Genomic DNA, 23,641 nt, shown 5'->3' on the forward strand with positions numbered 1-23,641 from the left:
AAGAACACACACACACAGTCTTTTTGATAGGTCAACCCTAAGTAACAGTACAGATGAAAAATTATCAGGCCTATTGTACATCTTACTGTAGAAATTATTGTTGAAAGTCTAGGTTGGAACTGTTGCTGTTCAGAATCAAAATATGTATTGTATTTTATCTGGAAATAAACTGATTCTGGGTTCCGTTGTTGACAGTGCAACACGGAGGTCATGCTCAGCATGGAGTCTGTTTCTGTACTTGTTTTTTTAAGTATGCTAGAGTTGAGAACCCTGACTCGCATAAGTATGTGGTGCCAAACTGGATCAGAACATCTACTGCTTTCTCTGTCAGGCAGGAGACCGCTTCCTGCTGTAGATGAGCAACCCAGAACTGTGTGTGTTTGCCTCAAAAAGCATCTTGCTTCAATCAGTTCATTCCAGTTCAGAATAAAAATTATTACTTGTATTTTAACAGCAACAGTTCCAACCTAGATTTGTTTTCAACAATAATTTCAAAAGTAAGATGTACAGTAAGCCTGAACATTTTTCATCTTCGTCTGTAATGTTACTAAGGGCTGTTAGCTTGCTTTGGCTAATGTTAGCTATTATTTGTCTACAAGGCCAGGGGATTGTTTTAAAGATAAACTCACAACTACTACTATGAGTTAGTAAGTACTCTTTTATTTCTGCTTATCACCACCTGTTTTAAAATGACAACAATGCCTTGCTAGCTGACTGACTTTTCCATTGTCGAAGCACTACTAAGCACTTCCCCGCACAAAACGCATTGTGGGCACTCCTCGTTATAAGTTTGTATGAAAGAGCGAGAAACTCACAGCTGTATATGCGTTTCATGACAATTTGAGCTCAGTCAGAACTTGTGGCTAGCATGAGTCCATTTGACGACAGTGGTTAGTGATGGCTAGTGGGAATGACAAGTCAGTGTCTGACAGCGAATCATATGTAGCTGAACGACCGCGCTGCATCGTGTGTCGCGGAGGGATCTTCAAGACTGCAGAAAAGAGATCCTGTAAACCAGGAAGCACACAGGCATCTCTCTCCCACAGCTGCCAAACTGAGCAGAGACCGCAGATGCACTTGGCCAAATAAATTCCTGTAAGGAAAAACAGCTCAGCATATGCGGGAACTCCAAGACTGTTGGAAAGCATTCCAGGTGAAGCTGGTTGAGAGAATGCCAAGAGTGTGCAAAGCTGTCAAAGGGTGGCTTTTTTGAAACATCTAAAATATATTTTGATTTGTTTAACACTTTACTACATGATTGATGTGTTATTTCATAGTGTTAATGTCTTCATTATTCTACAATGTAGAAAATAGTAAAATATAGAAAAACGCTTGAATGAGTAGGTGTGTCCAAACGTTTGACTGGCACTGTAAATATGATGGGAAATATTGGTTGATATGAGTTTACATTACAATTAGGCAACTTCTCAATTTTCAGGTTTAACCTTGCATCAGGTTTAACTGGTAGGAAAGAAAGTGATGACAAGTAATACACATACTTGAATATTGAATTCAAGTATTGAATATGAGACTCGTTTCAGGAAACTAGGTGTATGTCGTGCGACGTACAGGAGAGCCATTTGAATTTAAACTTTTTTTTATCAGAATGCGTTTTTTGGCAGAAATGCCTTCTGGAAGATGTGAACTTTCATGTGCCTTAATAACAAACTTGTTTGCCATCTGTAAATATGAATAAAATGGTTAGATTATGAGCAATTACAAGCAAGATGACGCCGATAGAGATGGCAGCTTAGCTTCAAGCCCTTAGGAAACTGTGCAGTATTGTTTTTTTAATGTATTATTTCTTACATTGTTAGCCCAGAAAACCGGCTATATGCAATAAGTGTTATTGCATATAGCCGGGAAGAACTATTGGATTTCAGAGAGACGTCAACTAACCAGCACTAAGACCAGGAATACGACTTTCCCAAATCAGGTCCTTTGTCTGCACCTCCCAGAGGCCGACCCAGAAACAACGCCGTCGGAGGAGAGCGTGCCGGAGCGGTTTTCTAGTGAGGCTTCGGATGCACGCACACCACCCACCACTTCCGAGTATATTACTTGCTAATGTCCAGTCCCAAGTTAACAAAGTCGACGAAATTAGGGCAAGAGTTGCTTTCCAAAGAGATATCTGTGAATGTAACATACTCTGTTTCAAGGAGACATGGCTAGCTGGGGACATGCTGTCAGAGTCTGTACAGGCAATGGGATTTTCAGTGCATTGCGCCGACAGGAACATAGAGTTGAAGTCGGAAGTTTACATACACCTTAGCCAAATACATTTAAACTCAGTTTTTCACAATTCCTGACATTTAATCCAAGGAAAAATTCATTCCCTGTTTTAGGTCAGTTAGGATCACCACTGTATTTAAAGAATGTGAAATGTCAGAATAATAGAGAGAGGGATATATTTCAACTTTTCTTTAGTCACATTCCCAGTGGGTCAGAAGTTTACATACACTAAATTAGTATTTGGTAGCATTGCCTTTAAATTGTTTAACTTAGGTCAAATTTTTCAGTTAGCCTTCCACAAGCTTCCCACAATAGGTTGGGTGAATTTTGGCTCATTCCTCCTGACGGAGCTGGTGTAACTGAGTCAGGTTTGTAAATTTAAAGCTGAAATAAATCATTATCTCTACTATTATTCTGACATTTCACATTCTTAAAATAAAGTGGTGATCCTAACTGACCTATGGCAGGGAATTTTTACTAGGATTAAATATCAGGAATTGTGAAAAACTGAGTTTAAATGTATTTGGCTAAGGTGTATGTAAACTTCCGACTTCAACTGTATGTAAGAATGCTGTTCATTGGCTACAGCTCAGCATTTAACACCATAGTACCCTCAACTCATCATTAAGCTTGAGACCCTGGGTCTCGACACCGCCCTGTGCAACTGGGTCCTGGACTTTGTCTATAGAGCTTGTACCTTCAGACACATGAAACTGCAACAGTTTGCCTACCCGGCGCGCAGGGCAGTTGAATTGGCTGCACCTACCATCAACGGCCCGAGACTTTATCGGTGGATTTTTTTACAGAAATGTTTGGCGATTGACTAGAAATGCCTTGGAGATCGACAAGTCGCCGTTTTGGTGACCAGTGGCCAAGGGGTTCACATACTTTTTCCAACCTACACTGTGAATGTTTAAATGATGTATTCAATATAGACACGAAAAATACAATAATTTGTGTGTTATTAGTTTAAGCACACTAGGTTTCTCTATTGCTGTGACTTAGATGAAGATCAGATCAATTTTAATGACCAATTTATGCAGAAATCCAGGTAATTCCAAAGGGTTCACAAACTTTTTCTTGCCACTACGTTATATGATCTATGAATGGCAAAGGGATATAGGAGATTGACTTTTTTCACTCAGTTCAACACCTTTTATTAACTAGTCAACACTTGCTGTTCGGTCGTCAATGAAAGGGGAGGGGGAATGACATGTCCTCTTAACTGCTTATAACACAAATTCTGTTTGTGATATTAAGATGTTGACAATGTGTATTAGATTTATTTAGGAACAGTCAAGGACATGGGGGACATGAATTTAAAAATGGCAGAGTAATAAAACATGTACATTTGTTTTGCGTCCGTATGACGCTCTCGGCTTTTCTAGTGTTAAGGATTAACATATATATATTTTTTTGAAAGGTTTCACCTTTTGCACTTTGACTGTTTGGGGTTTAATTCCCTCGGCCTGTCCAATAATGTTATATTTTCCATTAGGGGAAAAGGTTGCTCAGGCTCCTTCGCTCCAAAGGATGTTTCTACCCTTTATCCACAAACAATCTATTTTGTCTTCTCCATGAGAAAAAGGCTTGCTCTGTACTCATTTAGATCGTTTTTTTCTATAGCTGTTAAAACCCCTTGCTTCTTTCTTTGCAGTCTTTAGTGTGTTGTTTATTCCTATAAACCTCTGCCCTAACCAACCGTGACATTTAGATGCTTATTCCAATTCCTTTTAAAGCCTTAACTTACCATCACTCTGTAATGGGTGTTGTGCTTCTCAGATTCCCTGACTTCTCTATACTCCGTTAGATGTCTATTCCTATACGACCCCAGTCTTTCCCAGACGGTTATTTCTTATAAAGCCCTAACCAACCATTAATTCAACTCTGTGTGTGTAATGGTTGTTGTGTTTCCCCCCAGGTCCCCAGACTTCCATGATGAGGTGAAGATCAAGCTGCCGGCTTCTCTGACTGACCACCACCACATCCTGTTCACCTTCTACCATGTTAGCTGCCAGCAGAAACAGAACACCCCTCTGGAGACCCCCGTGGGATACACGGTAACTACTGCACATGTGTGCGCACATATGCACAAACAAATGCGCGCACACACAAGCACATGCCTTTTGCTTTTCAGGCCCTAATCATCTGTATTTCTCTCCTGCTCTCTCTCCTTAGTGGATTCCTATGCTGCAGAACGGTCGTCTGCGTACAGGAAACTTCTGTCTGCCTGTGTCTCTGGAGAAACCTCCTCAGTCCTACTCGGTTCTTTCCCCCGATGTTCCTCTACCTGGGATGAAATGGGTGGATAACCACAGAGGTGTTTTCAACGTTGAAGTGACATCCGTTTCCACTGTCCACACACAGGTATAGCCTACCACAACCAACATTTTCTGTTGCAAAACGTTTTGCTACAGTGTGCCTCAATTGAGCACGACCCAGGTATTTCATGCAAAGGAGCCCCTACACTTTCCATTCACTACCTGGTATACATGTATAGCATATATCTGTGTCAGACTCTGAGACTGATAGATAGACCAAATACCTCAGCATGGGTAGTGGAAGGAGGAGAGGTGAGCGTGATGTGTCCCTCCCTCAGTTTATTACTGGTTGAACTTCACTGGTGTTATTTAGTGCAGCCCACTCCATCGCTCTGTTCTTTTGGCTGTAGTGTGAAGAGAGGGAGAGTCTTTCCCAGGAGCTTAGCCCGGTGGTAGTGTGATCATAAATCTCTGGGTTATTTTACCTATAGCTCTGCTCACTGCATTACCCTACTGTAGTCTGTAGTAGCGGTCGACCGATTTAATCGGCATGGACGATTTTAATTAGGGCCGATTTTCAAGTTTTCATAACAATCGGTAATCAACATTTTTTGGATGCGGATTATGGCCAATTACATTGCAATCCACGAGGAGACTGCGTGGCAGGCTGACCACCTGTTACGCGAGTGCAGCAAGGAGCCAAGGTAAGTTGCTAGCTAGCATTAAACTTATCTTATCAAAAACAATCAATCAACATAATCACTAGTTAACTACACATGGTTGATGATGTTACTAGTTTAACTGTTAATTTATCATCGAATCACAGCCTACTTTGCCAAAGGGGTGATGATTTAACAAAAGCGCATTCGCGAAAAAAGCACAATCGTTCCACCAATGTACCTAACCATAAACATCAATGCCTTTCTTAAAATCAATACACAAGTATTTTTTTTAAACCTGCATATTTTGTTAAAAGAAATTCATGTTAGCAGGCAATATTAACTAGGGAAATTGTGTCACTTCTCTTGTGTTCAGTGCAAGCAGAGTCAGGGTATATGCAGCAGTTTGGGCTGCCTGGCTCTTTGTGAACTGTGTGAAGACCATTTCTTCCTAACAAAGACTGTAATTCATTTGCCAGAATTTTACATAATTATGACATAACATTGAAGGTTGTGCAATGAAACAGCAATATTTAGACTTAGGGTTGCCACCCATTCGATAAAATCCGGAACGGTTCCGTATTTCACTGAAAGAATAAACGTTTTGTTTTCTAAATTATAGTTTCCGGATTTGACCATATTAATGACCTAAGGCTCGTATTTATGTCTGTTTATTATATTATAATTAAGTCTGCTTTGATATTTGATAGAGCAGTCTGACTGAGCGGTGGTAGGCAGCAGCAGGCATGTAAGCATTCATTCAAACAGCACTTTCCAGCGTTTGCCAGCAGCTCTTTGCAATGCTTGAAGCCTATCAACTCCCGAGATTAGGCTGGCAATACTATAGTGCCTATAAGAACATCCAATAGTCAAAGGTATATGAAATACAAATGGTATAGAGCGAAATAGTCCTATAATTCCTATAATAACTACAACCTAAAACTTCTTAACTGGGAATATTGAAGACTCATGTTTAAAGGATCCCACCAGCTTTCATATGTTCTCATGTTCTGAGCAAGGAACTTAAACGTTAGGTTTTTTTCATGGCACATATTGCACTTTTACTTTCTTCTCCAACACTGTGTTGCATTATTTAAACCAAATTGAACATGTTTCATTAGTTATTTGAGACTAAATTGAATTTATTTCTCTATTTTATTAAGTTAAAATAAGTGTTCATTCAGTATTGTTGTAATTGTCATTATTACAAATATATAAATATCGGCCGATTAATCGGTATCTGCTCTTTTTGGTCCTCCAATCGGTATCGCCGTTGAAAAAGCATAATCGGTCGACCTCTAGTCTGTTGCTCTTACCGCAGAGCACACAGTTCAAGCACTTCTATTGTGTGGTGGAGTTTAACATATTTATTTTATCAAAGCCAGGTTTTCTTTGTTACTGACTTCTCCCATCCCCCCCATCTCTTTCCCACCCTCTCTCCCTCCATCTCTCCCTCCTTCCATCCCTCCCTCCTTCCCTCCCTCTCTCCCTCCTTCCCTCCCTCCCTCCCTCTCTCCTTCCTTCCCTCCCTCCTTCCATCCCTCCCTCCCTCCCTCTCTCCCTCCTTCCATCCCTCCCTTCATCCCTCCCTCCCTCCATCAGGACCAGTACCTGGATAAGTTTTTTGCGTTGGTCCATGCCCTGGACCACATGTTCCCTGTGCGGATAGGAGACATGCGGATCATGGAGAACAACCTGGAGGAGGAGTTAAAGTCCAGCATCGCCGCGCTGAACTCCTCCCAGCTGGAGCCCATCGTCCGCTTCCTCCACCTCCTATTGGACAAGCTGGTGCTGCTGGTGGTGCGGCCGCCCGTCATATCAGGACAGATAGGTACCGCATCCAGGCTCATAGGAACTGTAGCCTTTCAATGACTTCATTTAAATAATTATATTCCGTCATCTAACCTTCCAAATTATTAACAATAATAGGAAGATCATAAATGACACACAAATATTCAAAGTGTACATATTTTAAGAACAAACCTGAAACATGTGCCTTTTGAACTTATTTATTTGTGCTGCCACTGAACTGGCACTGAATAAAACGACTGTACTATCTGATCCTAAATGTGTTGTCCATGTCTGTATGTGTAGTGAACCTGGGCCAGGCGTCGTTCGAGGTGATGGCGTCCATAGTGAACCGGCTCCATAAGTACTTGGACACTAGTCAGGACATGCACGGCAGAAACAGCCTGCTCTCCTCTTACGTATACTACGTCTTCCGCCTGCCCAACATGGACCCCAACTCCTCCTCACCAGGTACCTCAGCTTTATTTATTTTTTTACCTCAGTTTTACTTCTATTAAATTATATTAAAATCAATTAAATTGTAAGAGCCATTACATTTATTGTGGAGTAATAACTACTCTTTTCTTCTCTTCCATGTGTGCGTTTGTCTTAGGTCCAGGTCTGGGTGGTTCAGTCCACTATGCCACCATGGCCAGGTCCGCCCAGCGACCGGCCAGCCTAAACCTCAACCGCTCCCGTAGCCTTAGCAACAGTAACCCTGATATCTCTGGCACACCCACCTCCCCTGACGATGAGGTCCGATCCATCATCGGTAGTAAGGTAGGAGACACGCCACAGACCAGACATGGCTTACGTTATGTTTCTCAGTACTTTTGGGGTGTAGTCAGTCCACTATGCATCAATGGTGCAGTGTTTTCCATTAGCGCCAGCCGTCGGCTAATCAGACGGTTACAGACTCATTTTGAGCCGGCTACTTTTCCCACTTTATATTAACTAGGCTACTTTTAATTTCAAAGTTTCAAATCGCTAGTCCGTCGCACCCTTTCCCGCTAGAATGAACGATATGCATCTTCTAGCGATCTATTGGGGTGCCGCCGCCGTGCTGAAGTTTGCAGGTCTGTGAGTGACTATCGTCTCGTTAGTCAGTGTAGTCTACCGACTCGCATCGGTGAGAGAGACGTTCATTTGCATAGGCTACTGGTAGGCTTTTTGGAAATGATCTGCGAATAAATTATGAAAAGGTAAGATGAAGATGGTGAGTCATCACTGCAGGAACAATAGGTAGTGGAGAGCCTCATTCTGGTCCAAATACGATAATTAGGGCCCTCGCGCAATCCAGCCATTGAAACGGAATTCAACAATATAAAAAAAACAAAAAACATTGACCTTAGTAGGGAATCAACTAAATGTATACATTTCTCCAAGTTTATTGTAAGTCATGAGCAGAATGCATCATTGGTTCATATTTCCTGCTACTTTCTGAAGAAGCAATGAGAATGCCCCTGTCTCTGTGTGTACGGCACGCTCGTCTAGAACTTTGTGTAGCTGTTAGTGATGATGCTAATGCAAACAGTCTTCTGGAAGTTGGAAAGGCTTTCCCAAAAACTTTCTCAATTACATTTCTACTGCAAAGTAGCCTATGCTTACCTGGCAGAATTATATCATGATTTGTTTTTCATTAATCCAGTGGGTATTTGTTTAGCAAACTCTACCGCTACAAAACCACTGCTAAACAACAGCCTCTTGCTTTGTGCGCACTTGAATTAAGGGTAACTACACCCCAAAAAATATATTTCTCCGATTTTTCCCAGACATCAAAAGTGGTCTCCTGATGTGTTTTAAGCATTGTTGTGGACTTTAAACATAACATTTGTTGTGAAAACCTGGAAAAACAAAACGGACTCAAGCATATTTTAATGGATTTTATAGGGCCCTACCCAAGATGGCGCCGACAGACATAGCATCTCTTTTTTTATATATCTTTTTTTAATTTAACCTTTTATTTACCTAGGCAAGACAGTTAATAACTAATTCTTATTTACAATGATGGCGTACCAAAAGGCAAAAGGCCTCCTGCGGGGATGGGGGCTGGGATTAAAAATAAAATATAGGACAAAACACACATCACAACAAGAGACACCACTACATAAAGAGAGACCTAAGACAACAACATAGCATGTCAGCAACACATGACAACACAGCATGGTACAGTAGCAACACCACATGACGACAACATGGTAGCAACACAAGATGGCAGCAGCACAATACGTGGTACAAACATTATTGGGCACAGACAACAGCACAAAGGCAAGAAGGTAGAGTCAACAATACATCACGCTTAGCAGCCACAGCTGTCAGTAAGAGTGTCCATGATTGAGTCTTTGAATGAAGAGATGGAGAAATGTCTCCAGTTTTAGTTTTTTTTGCAGCTCGTTCCAGTCGCTAGCTGCAGCGAACTGAAAAGAGGAGCAACCCAGGAATGTGTGTGCTTTGGGGACCTTTAACAGAACGGATGTTGCATGTGAAGGATGAGGGCTGCAGTGGGTATCTGAGATATGGGCGAGCTCTGCTTCTAGCTCCTAAGCAACTTTGCAGTATTTTGTTATTTCTTACAAAAAAAAACATTCTGGGCTAATAATTTGTCATTACATACAGCCGGAAATAACTTTTGGATATCAGTGCGGCGGTAACTTACCTGCATTACAACCAGGAATACGACTTTCCCGAATTGGATCCTTTGTTCGTTTCCCCCAGGGCAATTGAACTTATCCCAGAACCTGCTCCAAGATGCCGTCAGGGGAGAAGAGGTATTCGGAGTGGACTTCTAGTCCGACTCAGGAGGCATGCACACCTTCCACCGCTTCGGAGTACATTACTCGCTAATGTTCAGTCTCTGGACAATAAAGAAGACGAGCTCAGGGCGAGGATCTCCTTCCAGAGAGACATCTGGGACTGTAACATACTCTGTTTCACGGAATCATGGCTCTCTCGTGATATACTGTCCCCATCCATACAGCCAGCTGGGTTCTCAGTACATCGCACAGAGAGGAATAAAAAAACTCCGGGAAGAAGAAAGGCGGTAGTGTTTGTTTCATGATTAATGACTCATGGTGTGATTGTGATAACATACAGAAACTCAAGTCCTTTTGTTCACCCGACCTAGAATACCTCGCAATCAAATGCCGACCGTAATTGTATTGAGGTAATATATATATACATTTATTTTTTTTAAATCTTTATTTAACTAGGCAAGTCAGTTAAGAACAAATTATTATTTTCAATGACGGGACAGTGGGTTAACGGCCTTGTTCAGGGGTAGAATCTTTGGTTATAGTCAAAGCAGTGTATAATTCCCCCTCAAGCCGGTACCATGACGTCCCTCAAGGAACTACACTGGACTTTATGCAAACTGGAAACCACATCCTGAGGCCGCATTTATTGTAGCTGGGGATTTTAACAAAGCAAATTTGAGGAAAACGCTACCGAAGTTCTGTCAACACATTGACTGTAATACTCGCTCTGGAAAAACACTAGACGACTGCTACTCCCCCTTTCGAGATGCCAAATCGGATCACAACTCCATTTTGCTCCCCCCTTCCTATAGGCAGAAATTCAAACAGGAAGTACCCATGCTAAGGTCTATTCAACGCTGGTCTGACAAATCGGAATCCACGCTTCAAGATTGTTTTGATCACATGGACTGGGATATGTTCCAGGTATCCTCTGAGAATAACATTGACGTATACACAGACACAGTGACTGGGTTCATCAGGAAGTGTGTAGGGGATGTTGTTCCCACTGTCACTATTAAAACTTAACCAAACCAGAAAACGTGGATAGATGGCAGCATTTGCGCAAAACTGAAAGCACGAACAACTGCATTTATCCATGGCAAGATGACTGGAAATATCTTTTAAAAAAGAAGTGTAGTTATTCCCTCCGTAAGGCAATCAAACAGGCAAAATGTCAGTACAGAGACAAAGTGGGGTCTTAATTCAACGGCTCAGACACGAGATTTATGTGGCAGGGGTCTACAGACAATCACGGATTACAAAGGGAAAACCAGCCACGTCGCGGCACCGATGTCTTGCTCCCAGACAAGCTAAACACCTTCTTCACCCGCTTTGAGAATAACACAGTGTCACCAACGCGGCCCGCTCCCAAGGACTGGGGGCTCTCGTTCTCCGTGGCCGACGTGAGTAAGGCATTTAAGCGTGTTAACCCTTGCATGGCTGCCAGCCCAGACGGCATCCCTAGCCGCATCCTCAGACAATGTGTAGACCAGCTAGCTGGAGTGTTTACGGACATATTCAATCTCTCCCTTTCCCCTTACTGCTGTCCCCACTTGCTTCAAGATGTCCACCATTATTCCTGTACCAAAGAAAGCAAAGAACTGAACTAAATGACTATGGCCCCGCAGCACTCACTTCTGTCATCATTAAATGCTTTGAGAAGCTAGTTAAGAATCATATCACCTCTACCTTACCTGACACTCTAGACCCACTTCCCACCCTAGACGCACCTAGACCCGTTTGGTTTACTGCCTCAATAGATCCACAGACGACTACCAACAATGATGAGACCGCCTACAGGGATGAGGTGAGGGCTTTGGCGGAGTGGTGCCAGGAAAATAACCTCTCCCTCAAGGTCAGCAAAACAAAGGAGCTGATTGTGGACTTTAGGAAACAGCAGAGAGAGCACGCCCCTATCCACAACGACGGGACTGCAGGGGAGAAGGTGGAAAGCTTCAACTTCCTCGGCGTACACATCACTGACAATCTGGAATGGTCCACCCACGTAGACAGTGTAGTGAAGAAGGTGCAACAGCGCCTGTTCAACCTCAGGCGGCTGAAGAAATTTGGCCTGGCCCTTAAGACCCTCGCAGACTTTCACAGATGCACAATTGAGAGCATCCTGTCGGGCTGTATCACCGCCTGGTACGGCAACTGCTCCGCCCGCAAATGCAGGGCTCTCCAGAGGGTGGTGTGGTCTGCCCAACGCATCACCAGGAGCACACTGCCTGCCCTCCAGGATACCTACAGCACCCGATGGCACAGAAAAGCCAAAAAGATAATCAAGGACATCAACCACCCGAGTCACGGCCTGTTCACCCCGCTATAATCCAGAAGGCGAGGTCAGTACAGGTGCATCAAAGCAGGGATTGAGAAACTGAAAAACTGCTTCTATCTCAAGGCCGTCAGACTGTTAAATAGCTATCACTAGCCTGCTACCACCCGGTTGCTCAATCCTGAATCTTAGAGGCTGCTGCCCTATATACATAGACATGGAATCACTGGCCACTTTAATAATGGAACGCTAGTCACTTTAATAAAGTTTACATACTGCTTTACTCATCTCATGTGTACAGTGCCTTCGGAAAGTATTCAGACCCCTTGACTTTTTCCACTTTTTGTTACGTTACAGCCTTATTCTAAAATGTATTAAATAAATATACATTCTCAGCAATCTACACACACAATACCCCATAATATCAATGCAGAAACTGTTTTTTAGACATTTTTGCTAATTTATAAAGAGTAAAAAATGTATCACATTTACATACGTATTCAGACCCTTTACTCAGTACTTTGTTGAAGCACCTTTGGCAGCAATTACAGCCTTGAGTCTTCTTGGGTATAATGCTACAAGCTTGGCACACCTGTATTTGGGGGGTTTCTCCCATTCTTCGCTGCAGATTCTCTCTAGGAAGTGGCCAACTCTAGGAAGAGTCTTGGTGGTTCCAAACTTCTTCCATTTAAGAATGATTGAGTTATTGGGGACCTTCAATGCTGAAGAAATGTTTTGGTACTCTTTCCCAGATCGGTGCCTTGAAACAATCCTGTTTTGGAGCTCTATGGACAATTCCTTTGACCTCGTGGCTTGGTTTTTGCTCTGACATGCACTGTCAACTGTGGGACCTTATATAGACAGGTGTGTGCCTTTCCAAATCATGTCCAATCAATTGAATTTACCACAGGTGGACGCCAATCAAGTTGTAGAAACATCTCAAGGATGATCAATGGAAACAGGATGCACCTGAGCTCATTTTCGAGTCTCATAGCAAAAGGTCTGAATACTTATGTAAATAAGGTATTTCTGTTTTTTATTCGTAACATTTTCTTTGTTATTATGGGGTATTATGTGTAGATTTAGGACATGTTTTTGTTTTATCCATTTCAGAATAAGGCTGTAACAAACGTAACAAAATGTTGAAAAGGTCAAGGGGTCTGAATACTTTCCGAATGCACTGTATGCAGGCTATATACAAGGAGTAACGCTACCGCCTTTCTTCTTCCTGGAGAGTTCTTTTCCCTCTCTGCGTGATGTACTGAGAACCCAGCTGGCTGTATGGATGGGGACAGTATATCACGAGAGAGCCATGATTGCGTGAAACAGAGTATGTTACAGTCCCAGATGTCTCTCTGGAAGGAGATCCTTGCCCTGAGCTCGTCTTCTTTATTGTCCAGAGACTGAACATTAGCGAGTAATATATTCAGAAGCAGTGGAAGGTGTGCACGCCTACTGAGTTGGACTAGAAGTCCACTCCGAATACCTCTTCTCCCCTGGCGGCATCTTGGAGCAGGTTCCCGGGATAAGTTCAATTGCCCTGGGGGGAACGAACAAAGGATCCAATTCGGGAAAGTCGTATTCCTGGTTGTAATGCAGGTAAGTTACCGCCGCACTGATATCCAGTGCTCTAATTATATTGGTAACCAGCTTATAATAGCAATATGGTATCTCGGGGGTTTGTGGTATATGACCAATATACCACAGCTAAGGGCTGTATCCAGGATTTCCGCTTTGCGTCGTGCATAAGAACAGCCCTTAGCCGTTGTATATTGGCCATAAACCTAACCCACTCTGGCCTTATTGCTTAATTATATAAAAGGGGTACACTGAAGCACTTTTTTCCCCCTCATTTACATGGATTCACTGATTTCAAAGAGGATTGGATTGAAAAGCCCCATTGTTTCTGCCTCCACATAAGCGTTCACTGTACAACTGTATCACTTACTGTACACTATGAACCTGAGAGCAGCATTTCTCAACTGTGTGACTTGTCAACCCTATAGCTGATGGACAAACATCAGCAGGAACACCTTATCTCTGTAACCCCTGTATTGGCAACCTGACACACAGAAGAGAGAGGGCAACCTCTGCGACGAAGGCATAGCAAAGCATACACTAGCACGCTTTTAGTAAAGTTAAACAATCTTCATGGCTCTGTTAGTTGGGTAATTTCCAGGGGTATCCAAGTGTATTGCAGAGACACTTTGTAAATTAGTTAATAGCATGGACTTCGTACAATGATTTGGTACTTTGATCAAATTACTTAATTTGACCCCAAAAGTACTTAACAGATGAGTGAGTGATGAACACTCCCTTCTCGGTCTTTCTGAATAGTCTGGTCTAACGTGATGCTAGTGATGGATGCTACCCCCATAGAAATAGAATAGCCACCCACGATGGCACATCGACTTGAATGGAGATTCCTGTTCAAGGTATCCTAGTAATTCTAGTTCTATGGCTTCCTCTGTGTGATGAATGATACCTACAGTATAATGCTACTAAACTAACCTGTATTCTTTTTTTCTGAACCAAGGGTGCAGATTATCATGATGCGATATGCAATCTAATCTGTTCATGCATTGCTGTTTTCATGAATCAGGAGTTTCTAATGAAATTATTTCAGATCTTTAACTAGCTAACTTTATTATTCCGCCTTGCTGCTTACGATTCAATCATCTTAACCTTTAACCTCTATGCTATTCCTTCCTCCCCTGTGCTGCTCTGTCTGCTTGTTGCTCCCTTAATCTTGCCTACCCTTTGACTTGGGACCCTTGACGTCTCAGGGCCTAGACCGCTCCAACTCCTGGGTGCACACCATGCGGTGTAAGAGCACCCCCTGGAGATCCAGCCACAGTTCTGACACTGACACCGACACCATGCAGGTGCTTCAACAATAACTCCCTTCCTCTCCCACCAAAAAATACATCACCGTCACTCCCTACCCTTCTTAACCCGCACCTCAACCACCCCTCACCTACACGCTCTACCCGACTTAGGAAGTCAAAGTTCCCGCTATGAACCTTAAACCGCCATCTTTAGTTCCTTCTTCTTTAGTTACTTCCCTTCTTGTCATCCTTTCAGTTTTTACACACCTTTCTCTCTCCAGTTGGCTGTAGAAGAAACATCTATGCCCATTCTGACAGTCGTGGTGTTGTCACTGTCTTGAAACGAGTGCAGAAGGATTTCTCACCGCACTTTCTAGTACCCCTAGTGTAGGAGAGGTGTTGTACGTACGTTGCGGCCAACTTCTAGCCAAGACCCATGTGACTCCGTTTGTGCTATTTTTCTTTTCTCATACTTGAAATCTATACTATTTTTATTGGCAATCCAGAGGTTATCTTCATTTTCCCAGCATTCATTTTAAATTGGCTTTCTTCACCCTGTCATTTCCAGTCCTGTTTCATTTTCACCATGATCATTTAAACCCATGCATGACCTACTACTAATTTCGTTCAGCGTGTGGGATGGGCATGATGTGGAGTGTGCTGCGGGGGTTTGGGAGTGACTGCGAGTGTGTACGTGCTTGACTTTGTCTGTGTTGTGACTATGGTTGTCGTCATGAAGGGTGTTTTGTGGCTCTAGTCATGTCCAAAGATTCAGTAGGAAATCCTATATGCATTTTATTTAACTGAGGTAAGTTGTACGCACAAGTTAACCCACATTTGGGGTGTTTGTTGTCCCTTTTTCCCCCCACAGTTGATACAAAGCACGAACTGCATGTCTAGGGGCAGTTTGTCCACTTGTATAAAATGTATCTAATGAGGTGTGTAAGAAATGTAAATATGAGGGAACTCACACACTGCACTTCTACATTGGTACTGTATGATTTTGTATACTGTAGTTTAGATTATGATGTTTTGTGCTCATGTGTGTTAATTGTGTGCGTGAGAGCGGGATTCTGCTGCAGACACATCTCCTTGGGTTGAGAAGGTGCTACAGCTAGACCCCACACCTGTTTCCCCTCACTAACCTGTTGTTGTTGTCACCGTCCCGTCCATCCCACCCATAGGCCGTGGAGCGCTGTGGCAACCGCATGTCTTCGCACACTGAGAGCGCCAGTTTCTTGCAAACTTTAACAGGACGGTTACCCACCAAAAAGGTACCTGCCACTGCAGAATGCCACCTCACCTTATTCGCCAATCTGTCTTTGAATGTGTGCCTCTTGATTGGATGGTGTATTTGGGAATTGTGGTCTTTTTGGATGTAGAGCAGGGATGGGCAACTTTGATGGGGGTGGGGACCACAAAAATCTGAACTCCTAATGAGCGGCCGCAGTGGCTTGCAGCTATGCATACCTACATCCATACACACACATTTGTGGACCCCAGGAAGAGTAGCTGCTGCTTCTGCAAAAGATAATGGGGATCCAAATAAGCATGCGACCCTAAGTGACATTTTGTTTGGGGGGGTCCCCCCACCTTGCGAGCAAAACATTTTAGCAGCCCCCCTCTTGACAGGTGAGAGAAAAAATGTATGTTTTATTAGTTCATTTTCTGCAATTCTACTACACATTTTGCCATGTGGCAGTTTTAAAGCAAGTTTGCTGTAATTCTACACATTATGTCGTGGGGTGGAGAGAACATTTAGCAATTTTATGTAATTCTACAAATGTTTCATGGAGTGGAGATATAAATTTGCAGTTTTACATCTAATTTCCTGCAATTCTACACATTTTGCCATAGGGTGGCGAGAATTGTTTGCCGTTTTTAATATGATATCTGATTGAGTGACTAACAAAATCCATGGGGGACCCCTGGTTGGTAATTCAACTGTGATTTAGGTTTAGACAGCTGGCGAGACTAACTTACCGATCTAAAAAAAATGTTAGCTGACATGGGATAATTGAGTGACAGTGACTGACATAACAGGAGAAAAACTGCCGATGCACAACCAAATTTTTAAATTGCACCTTGTGTATTCTAACTCTAACCAGTAAGTCAAGACCTCGACTGACAAAAGGGGGGGTCGCAGGCCTGCAGTTCCCCTTCCCTGATGTGGAGTGTAGATTTCCCACCTCTTGGCTGTGATTGAATTGTGTGTGTGTGTAATGTACCACTAACTATAGCACTTTTACTCTTGTTCAGGGAAACAGCACACACTTTTATATTTATTTATATATTAATGAAGCCTCCCTTTTCAGTGTTACCACCAGACACAGGTGCACCAAGTGGATTATTTAGTTATTTTGAGCAAATATTACATGATTTAAGATAAGCTCAAACTAAATTGATATGTGTCTAACTGTCTAGTCTGTGTGTCTCCATCTCTCTGTGTCTCAGTTGTTCCATGAGGAACTGGCCCTACAGTGGGTGGTGAGCAGTGGCATCGTCAGGGAGGGAGCTCTACAACAGGCCTGGTTCTTCTTTGAGCTCATGGTAAGACAAGACTACACACAGCTGCATCTCTGGCGCCCTTTTCACACTACTAAGCTGTGCCGACCTGTACTGCTCTGGCCTGGTTGCATATCCAACATAATTGCTTGGTTAGTTTTAAAAACTGATTTTAAGAAAATAAATTGTAGAACCACGTGGGGCTTCCAACTTTGCAACTTGGCCAGATCTTGACGACTCATGACTACCACTATGTGTTGGGCCCATAGACTTACACACCACTGTGTCTGTCCCATTATGGAGTCTGTGAGAGCATGGGCAGCACCATTGAGGACATCTTCATTTTGAAGTAGTACATTTTCTTCTTCTACTACTTGAGTTGGCAAACAAACTGAAAATGTGCGTACTGCCACCTTGTAGTGTGTTGTTTGAACAGGTATTATGCCAAGGTTGGCGACGTATTGCCACCTGCAGTTATGGAATGTTTACTCACAAGTACAATTCATTGGCTGATGACCTGGATGGAATTATGTGATCCTTCCTTAACCCAAATGAAGTCCCACCAAGTTACTACTTCAAAATGATGAAAGTCCTCAATGGCACAGCCCATGCAAAAACAAGCCTATCATCTGTTAAGGTTGGGCCCTGTCTCACCTTGATGACCTCACTCCTCAGGTGAAGAGCATCATCCACCACCTGTACTTCACCGACCGGCTTGAGTCGCCCAGAAAGAACCGTTTCCCCGAGCGCTTCATGGATGACATCACAGCCCTGGTCAGCACCATCGCTGGGGACATTGTCTCACGCTTTCAGAAGGTAGGAGTGAAAATTTGAATTAACTTTGTCACCAGCATAGGACACACGGGACACTACAGATCAGGCTTACATCAACACAGCAGTTTCTAATGCCACTAACCACACAGGTACTTCAAATAAATTGACCTTTTCTGGTTCTGAGTCAATCAGATCGAGCAGTGTTCTCGAGACTTTACCCTGACCTCTGACCCTGTGTTTCTGTCCAATCAGGACCTGGAGTTGGTGGAGCGTCTGAACACCAGCCTGGCCTTCTTCCTGAATGACCTGCTGTCTGTCATGGACCGAGGCTTTGTCTTCTCCCTCATCAAGACATACTGGAAACAGGTACTGGGAGAGCAAACCAACCCAACACCACCTCAATGACAACGTCCTTGCAGAATCTGCTTTCATTTAAAAGGCTTGGTGATGAAACCACTATGATAGATTAGAGTGACCTTGTGCACAGGATTTCGGAAGTAACGCTACAGTAGCTATCCTGCCAATTATCAATCCTGCTAACCTGCCTAAATGATTACCGCCCTGTAGCACTCACGTCGGTAGCCATGAAGTGCTTTGAAAGGCTGGACATGGCTCACATCAACACCATCATCCCGGAAACCCTAGACCCACTCCAATTCGCATACTGCCCCAACAGATCCACAGATGACGCAATCTCAATCGCACTCCACACTGCCCTTTTCCACCTGGACAAAAGGAACACCTATGTGAGAATGCTGTTCATTGACTACAGCTCCGCATTCAACACCATAGTGCCCACAAAGCTCATCACTAAGCTAAAGACCCTGGGACTAAACACCTCCCTCTGCAACTGGATCCTGGACTGACGGGCCGCCCCCAGGTGGTAAGGGTAGGTAACAACACATCTTCCACGCTGATCCTCAACACTGGGGTCCCTAAGGGGTGCGTGCTTAGTCCCCTCCTGTACTCCCTGTTCACCCACGACTGTGTGGCCAGGCACGACTCCAACACCGTCATTAAGTTTGCTGACAACACAACAGTGGTTGGCCTGATCACCGACAACAGTGAGACAGCCTATAGGGAGGAGGTCAGAGACCAGGCCAGGACAACAGCCTCTCCCTCAATGTGAGCAAGACGAAGGACTACAGGAAAGGCGGGCCGAACAAGCCCCCATCAACATCGACGAGGCTGTAATGGAGCGGGTCGAGAGTTTCAAGGCCCTTGGTGTCCAAATCACTAACAAACTATCATGGTCCACCAAACACACCAAGACAGTTGTGACGAGTGCACGACAACACCTTTTCCCCTCAGGAGACTGAAAAGATTTGGCGTGGGTCCCCAGATCCTCAAAAAGTTCTTCAGCTGAACCATCAAGAGCATCCTGACCGGTTGCATCACCGCCTGGTATGGCAATTGCTCGGCATCTGACCATAAGGCGCTAAAGAGGGTAGTGCGTACGGCCCAGTACATCAGTGGGGCCAAGCTTCCTGCCATCCAGGACCTATATACTAGGCGGTATCAGAGGAAGGCCCAAAAGGTTTATAAAAACTCCAGTCACCCAAGTCATAGACTGTTCTCTCTGCTACCGCACGGCAAGCGGTACTGGATTGCCAAGTCTAGGTCCCAAAGGCTGCATAACAGCTTCTACCCCCAAGCCATATGACTGCTGATCAATTAATCAAATTGCCACCCGGACTATTTACATTGAAACACCTTTGTTTTTACACTGCTGCTACTCGCTGTTTATTAACTATGCATAGTCACTTTACCCCTACCTACATGTACAAAATAACTTGACTAACCTGTACCCCCACACATTGACTCGGTACCAGTACCCCCTGTATATAGCCTCGTTATTTTATTGTGTTACTTTTTAACTCTTTCTTGAATTGCGTTGTTGGTTAAGGGCTTGTAAGTAAGCATTTCACGGTAAGGTCCACTACACCTGTTGTATTCAGAGCACGTGACAAGTAAGATTGGATTTGAATTACAGTATTGGATATCACTTCCCTGACTTGGAGTAAAGGGCCTGAACAGTGCTTCTCCATCAAACCCTGTTTTGGGAAGTTTTCTAGACCTCGTTCCATGTCTTTCCCCAGGTGTCCACTAAGCTGTACATGCTGCAGAACCCGACTCTGGAGTCCCTGAGACTCGACTTCCTGAGGATCGTCTGTAGCCACGAGCACTACGTCACACTTAACCTGCCCTGCAGCCTCCTCACGCCCCCCGCCTCGCCTTCACCCAGCGTGTCATCCGCAACCTCACAGGTCAGCTATACACAGTACATAGACACTGGACACACACATACAGCTGAAGTCGTAAGTTTACATACACCTTAGCAAAATACATTTAAACTCAGTTTTTCACAATACCTGACATTTAATCCTAGTAAAAATTCCCTGTCTTAGGTCAGTTAGGATCACCACTTTATTTTAAGAATGTGAAATGTCAGAATAATAGTGGAGAGAATGATTTATTTCAGCTTTTATTTCAGCTTTTATTTCTTTCATCACATTCCCACTGGGTCAGAAGTTTACATACACTCATTTAGTATTTGGTAGCATTGCCTTTAAATTGTTTAACTTGGGTCAAAGGTTTCGGGTAGCCTTCCACAAGCTTCCCACAATAAGTTGGGTGAAGTTTGGCCCATTCCTCCTGACAGAGCTGGTGTAACTGAGTCAGGCTTGTAGGCCTCCTTGCTCGCACAGGCTTTTTCAGTTCTGCCCACAAATTTTCTGTAGGATTGAGGTCAGGGTTTTGTGATGGCCACTCCAATACCTTGACTTTGTGGTCCTTAAGCCATTTTGCCACAACTTTGGAAGTATGCTTGGGGTCATTGTCCATTTGGAAGACCCATTTGCGACCAAGCTTTAACTTCCTGACTGATGTCTTCATATGTTGCTTCAATATATCCACATCATTTTCCCTCATGTAGCCATCTATTTTGTGAAGTGCACCAGTCCCTCTTGCAGCAAAGCACCCCCACAACATGATGCTGCCACCCCCGTGCTTCACTGATGGGATGGTGTTCTTCAGCTTGCAAGCCTCCCCCTTTTTCCCCCAAACATAACGATGATCATTATGGCCAAACAGTTCTATTTTTGTTTCAACAGACCAGAGAACTTTTCTCCAAAATGTACGATCTGGCTTTTTTATAGGCCAGGACAACAGCCTCTCCCTCAATGTGAGCAAGACGAAGGAGCTGATCGTGGACTACAGGAAAAGGCGGGCCGAACAAGCCCCCATCAACATCGACGAGGCTGTAATGGAGCGGGTCGAGAGTTTCAAGGCCCTTGGTGTCCAAATCACCAACGAACTATCATGGTCCACTAGTCTGGCTTTTTTATGGCGGTTTTGGAGCAGTGTCTTCTTCCTTGCTGAGCGGCCTTTCAGGTTATGTCGATATAGGACTCGTGGATATCGATACTTTTTTACCTGTTTCCTCCAGCATCTTCACAAGGTCCTTTGCTGTTGTTCTGGGATTGATTTGCACTTTTCGCACCAAAGAACGTTCATCTCTAGGAGACAGATTGCGTCTCCTTCCTGAGCGGTATGACGACTGCGTGGTCCCATGGTGTTTATAATTGCGTACTATTGTTTGTACAGATGAACGTGGTTCCTTCAGGCGTTTGGAAATTGCTCCCAAGCATGACCCAGACTTGTGGAAGTCAAAGAAAAATTATTCTAAGATCTTGGCTGAGTTCTTTAGATTTTCCCATGATGTCACGCAAAGAGGCACTGAGTTTGAAGGTAGGCTTTGAAATACATCCACAGGTACACCTCCAATTGACTCAAATGATGTCAATTAGCCTATCAGAAGCTTCTGAAGCCATGACATCATTTTCTGGAATTTTCCAAGCTGTTTAAAGGCACAGTCAACTTAGTGTATGTAAACTTCTGACCCACTGGAATTGTGATACAGTGAAATAATATGTCTATAAACAAATATTGGAAAAATGACTGGTCATGCACAAAGTAGATGCCCTAACCGACTTGCCAAAACTATAGTTTGTTAACAAGAAATTTGTGTAGTGGTTTAAAAATGAGTTTTAATGACTCCAACCTAAGTGTATGTAAACTTTCGACTTCAACTGTATATACACACCAGATATACGCACGCACACACGTCCTGGAGTAGTAAGTGGTGTGTGGACAATGTCTCTAAATCATCCCCTGCTTCTGTTTCTCACTCTCCATACCTCTCTCCATCTCCACAGAGTTCTGGCTTCTCTGCCCAGGACCAGAAGATAGCCAACATGTTTGAGTTGTCTGTCCCTTTCAGAGAGCAGCACTACCTGGCTGGTCTGGTGCTGACTGAACTGGCTGTCATCCTGGACCCAGAGGGCGAAGCGTCAGTAATCGTAAACTGTGTTACTGTCTGTGTGTTTGTGTGTGATAGGGAGACCGAGAGGTTATGTAATTTGCCTCCTTTGTCGCTCTCTGTCATTCTCGAGGCAGGCTCCTAGGCGGTTAGTACATTGTGTTACTGTGTGTGGGGGTTACTGTGGTCACATGGACCTCATGTTTCTCTCGGTCATTCTGTACTTTCTGAAGGTCTAGAAGGGGTACTGTGTGTGATGTGCTATTTGAGAAAGTGTCTCTCCTTTGACCTATACTGTGTGTCTTTGTCATTCTCGACCCTCTCAAGGCTAAGGGGCAGTACAATGTGTGAGTGAGTGACTGTTAATAAGCGGGGTTATCTGCATTTACCCTATTGGGCTAATCAATCACCACCACCTGGTGTATCACTGTGTGTACTTCTTACAGAAACCCCTTCTCACCGAAACCACCATGTCACCCCCCCTCAAACAAATCAAATCAAACTTTATTTGTCACGTGCTGAATACAACAAGTGTAGACCTTACCATGAAATGCTTACTTACAAGCAGTTCAAGAAGAATTAAGAAAATATTCACCATAGAAACTTAAGTAAAAAATTATTAAAAGTAACACAATAACGAGGCTATATACAGGGGGTACCAAGTCAGTGTGCAGGGGTACAGGTTAGTTGAGGTAAATGTAATTAGGGGTGGAATGACTGCATAGATAATAAACAGCGAGTAGCAGCAGTGTACAAAACAAATGCTGGAGGTCATTTTGCAGAGCTCTGGCAGTGCTCCTCCTTGCACAAAGGCGGAGGTAGCGGTCCTGCTGCTGGGTTGTTGCCCTCCTACGGCCTCCTCCACGCCTCCTGATGTACTGGCCTGTCTCCTGGTAGCGCCTCCATGCTCTGGACACTACGCTGACAGACACAGCAAACCTTCTTGCCACAGCTCGCATTGATGTGCCATCCTGGATGAGCTGCACTACTTGAGCCACTTGTGTGGGTTGTAGACTCCGTCTCATGCTACCACTAGAGTGAGAGCACCGCCAGCATTCAAAAGTGACCAAAACATCAGCCAGGAAGCATAGGAACTGAGAAGTGGTCTGTGGTCACCACCTGCAGAATCACTCCTTTATTGGGGGTGTCTTGCTAATTGCCTATAATTTCCACCTGTTGTCTAGTCCATTTGCACAACAGCATGTGAACTTTATTGTCAATCAGTGTTGCTTCCTAAGTGGACAG

General features: G+C 43.7%; 1 protein-coding gene across 1 annotated transcript in view; it reads left to right on the forward strand.

Annotated features, from left to right (window-relative positions):
- Positions 1 to 23,641, forward strand: part of LOC120052660 (dedicator of cytokinesis protein 7-like) — a 93,476-nt gene that overhangs the window by 50,315 nt on the left and 19,520 nt on the right. The window contains exons 16-26 of the mRNA XM_038999706.1: positions 4,154 to 4,292; positions 4,411 to 4,599; positions 6,755 to 6,983; positions 7,247 to 7,411; positions 7,554 to 7,720; positions 15,981 to 16,070; positions 17,251 to 17,346; positions 17,977 to 18,117; positions 18,328 to 18,441; positions 20,175 to 20,342; positions 22,293 to 22,426. Coding sequence (XP_038855634.1) covers positions 4,154 to 4,292; positions 4,411 to 4,599; positions 6,755 to 6,983; positions 7,247 to 7,411; positions 7,554 to 7,720; positions 15,981 to 16,070; positions 17,251 to 17,346; positions 17,977 to 18,117; positions 18,328 to 18,441; positions 20,175 to 20,342; positions 22,293 to 22,426 — 1,632 coding nt within the window. The remainder of the gene's footprint in view (positions 1 to 4,153; positions 4,293 to 4,410; positions 4,600 to 6,754; positions 6,984 to 7,246; positions 7,412 to 7,553; positions 7,721 to 15,980; positions 16,071 to 17,250; positions 17,347 to 17,976; positions 18,118 to 18,327; positions 18,442 to 20,174; positions 20,343 to 22,292; positions 22,427 to 23,641) is intronic.

This window comes from Salvelinus namaycush, chromosome 8 (genome assembly GCF_016432855.1).
Source record: "Salvelinus namaycush isolate Seneca chromosome 8, SaNama_1.0, whole genome shotgun sequence".
Classification (NCBI taxonomy): domain Eukaryota; kingdom Metazoa; phylum Chordata; class Actinopteri; order Salmoniformes; family Salmonidae; genus Salvelinus; species Salvelinus namaycush.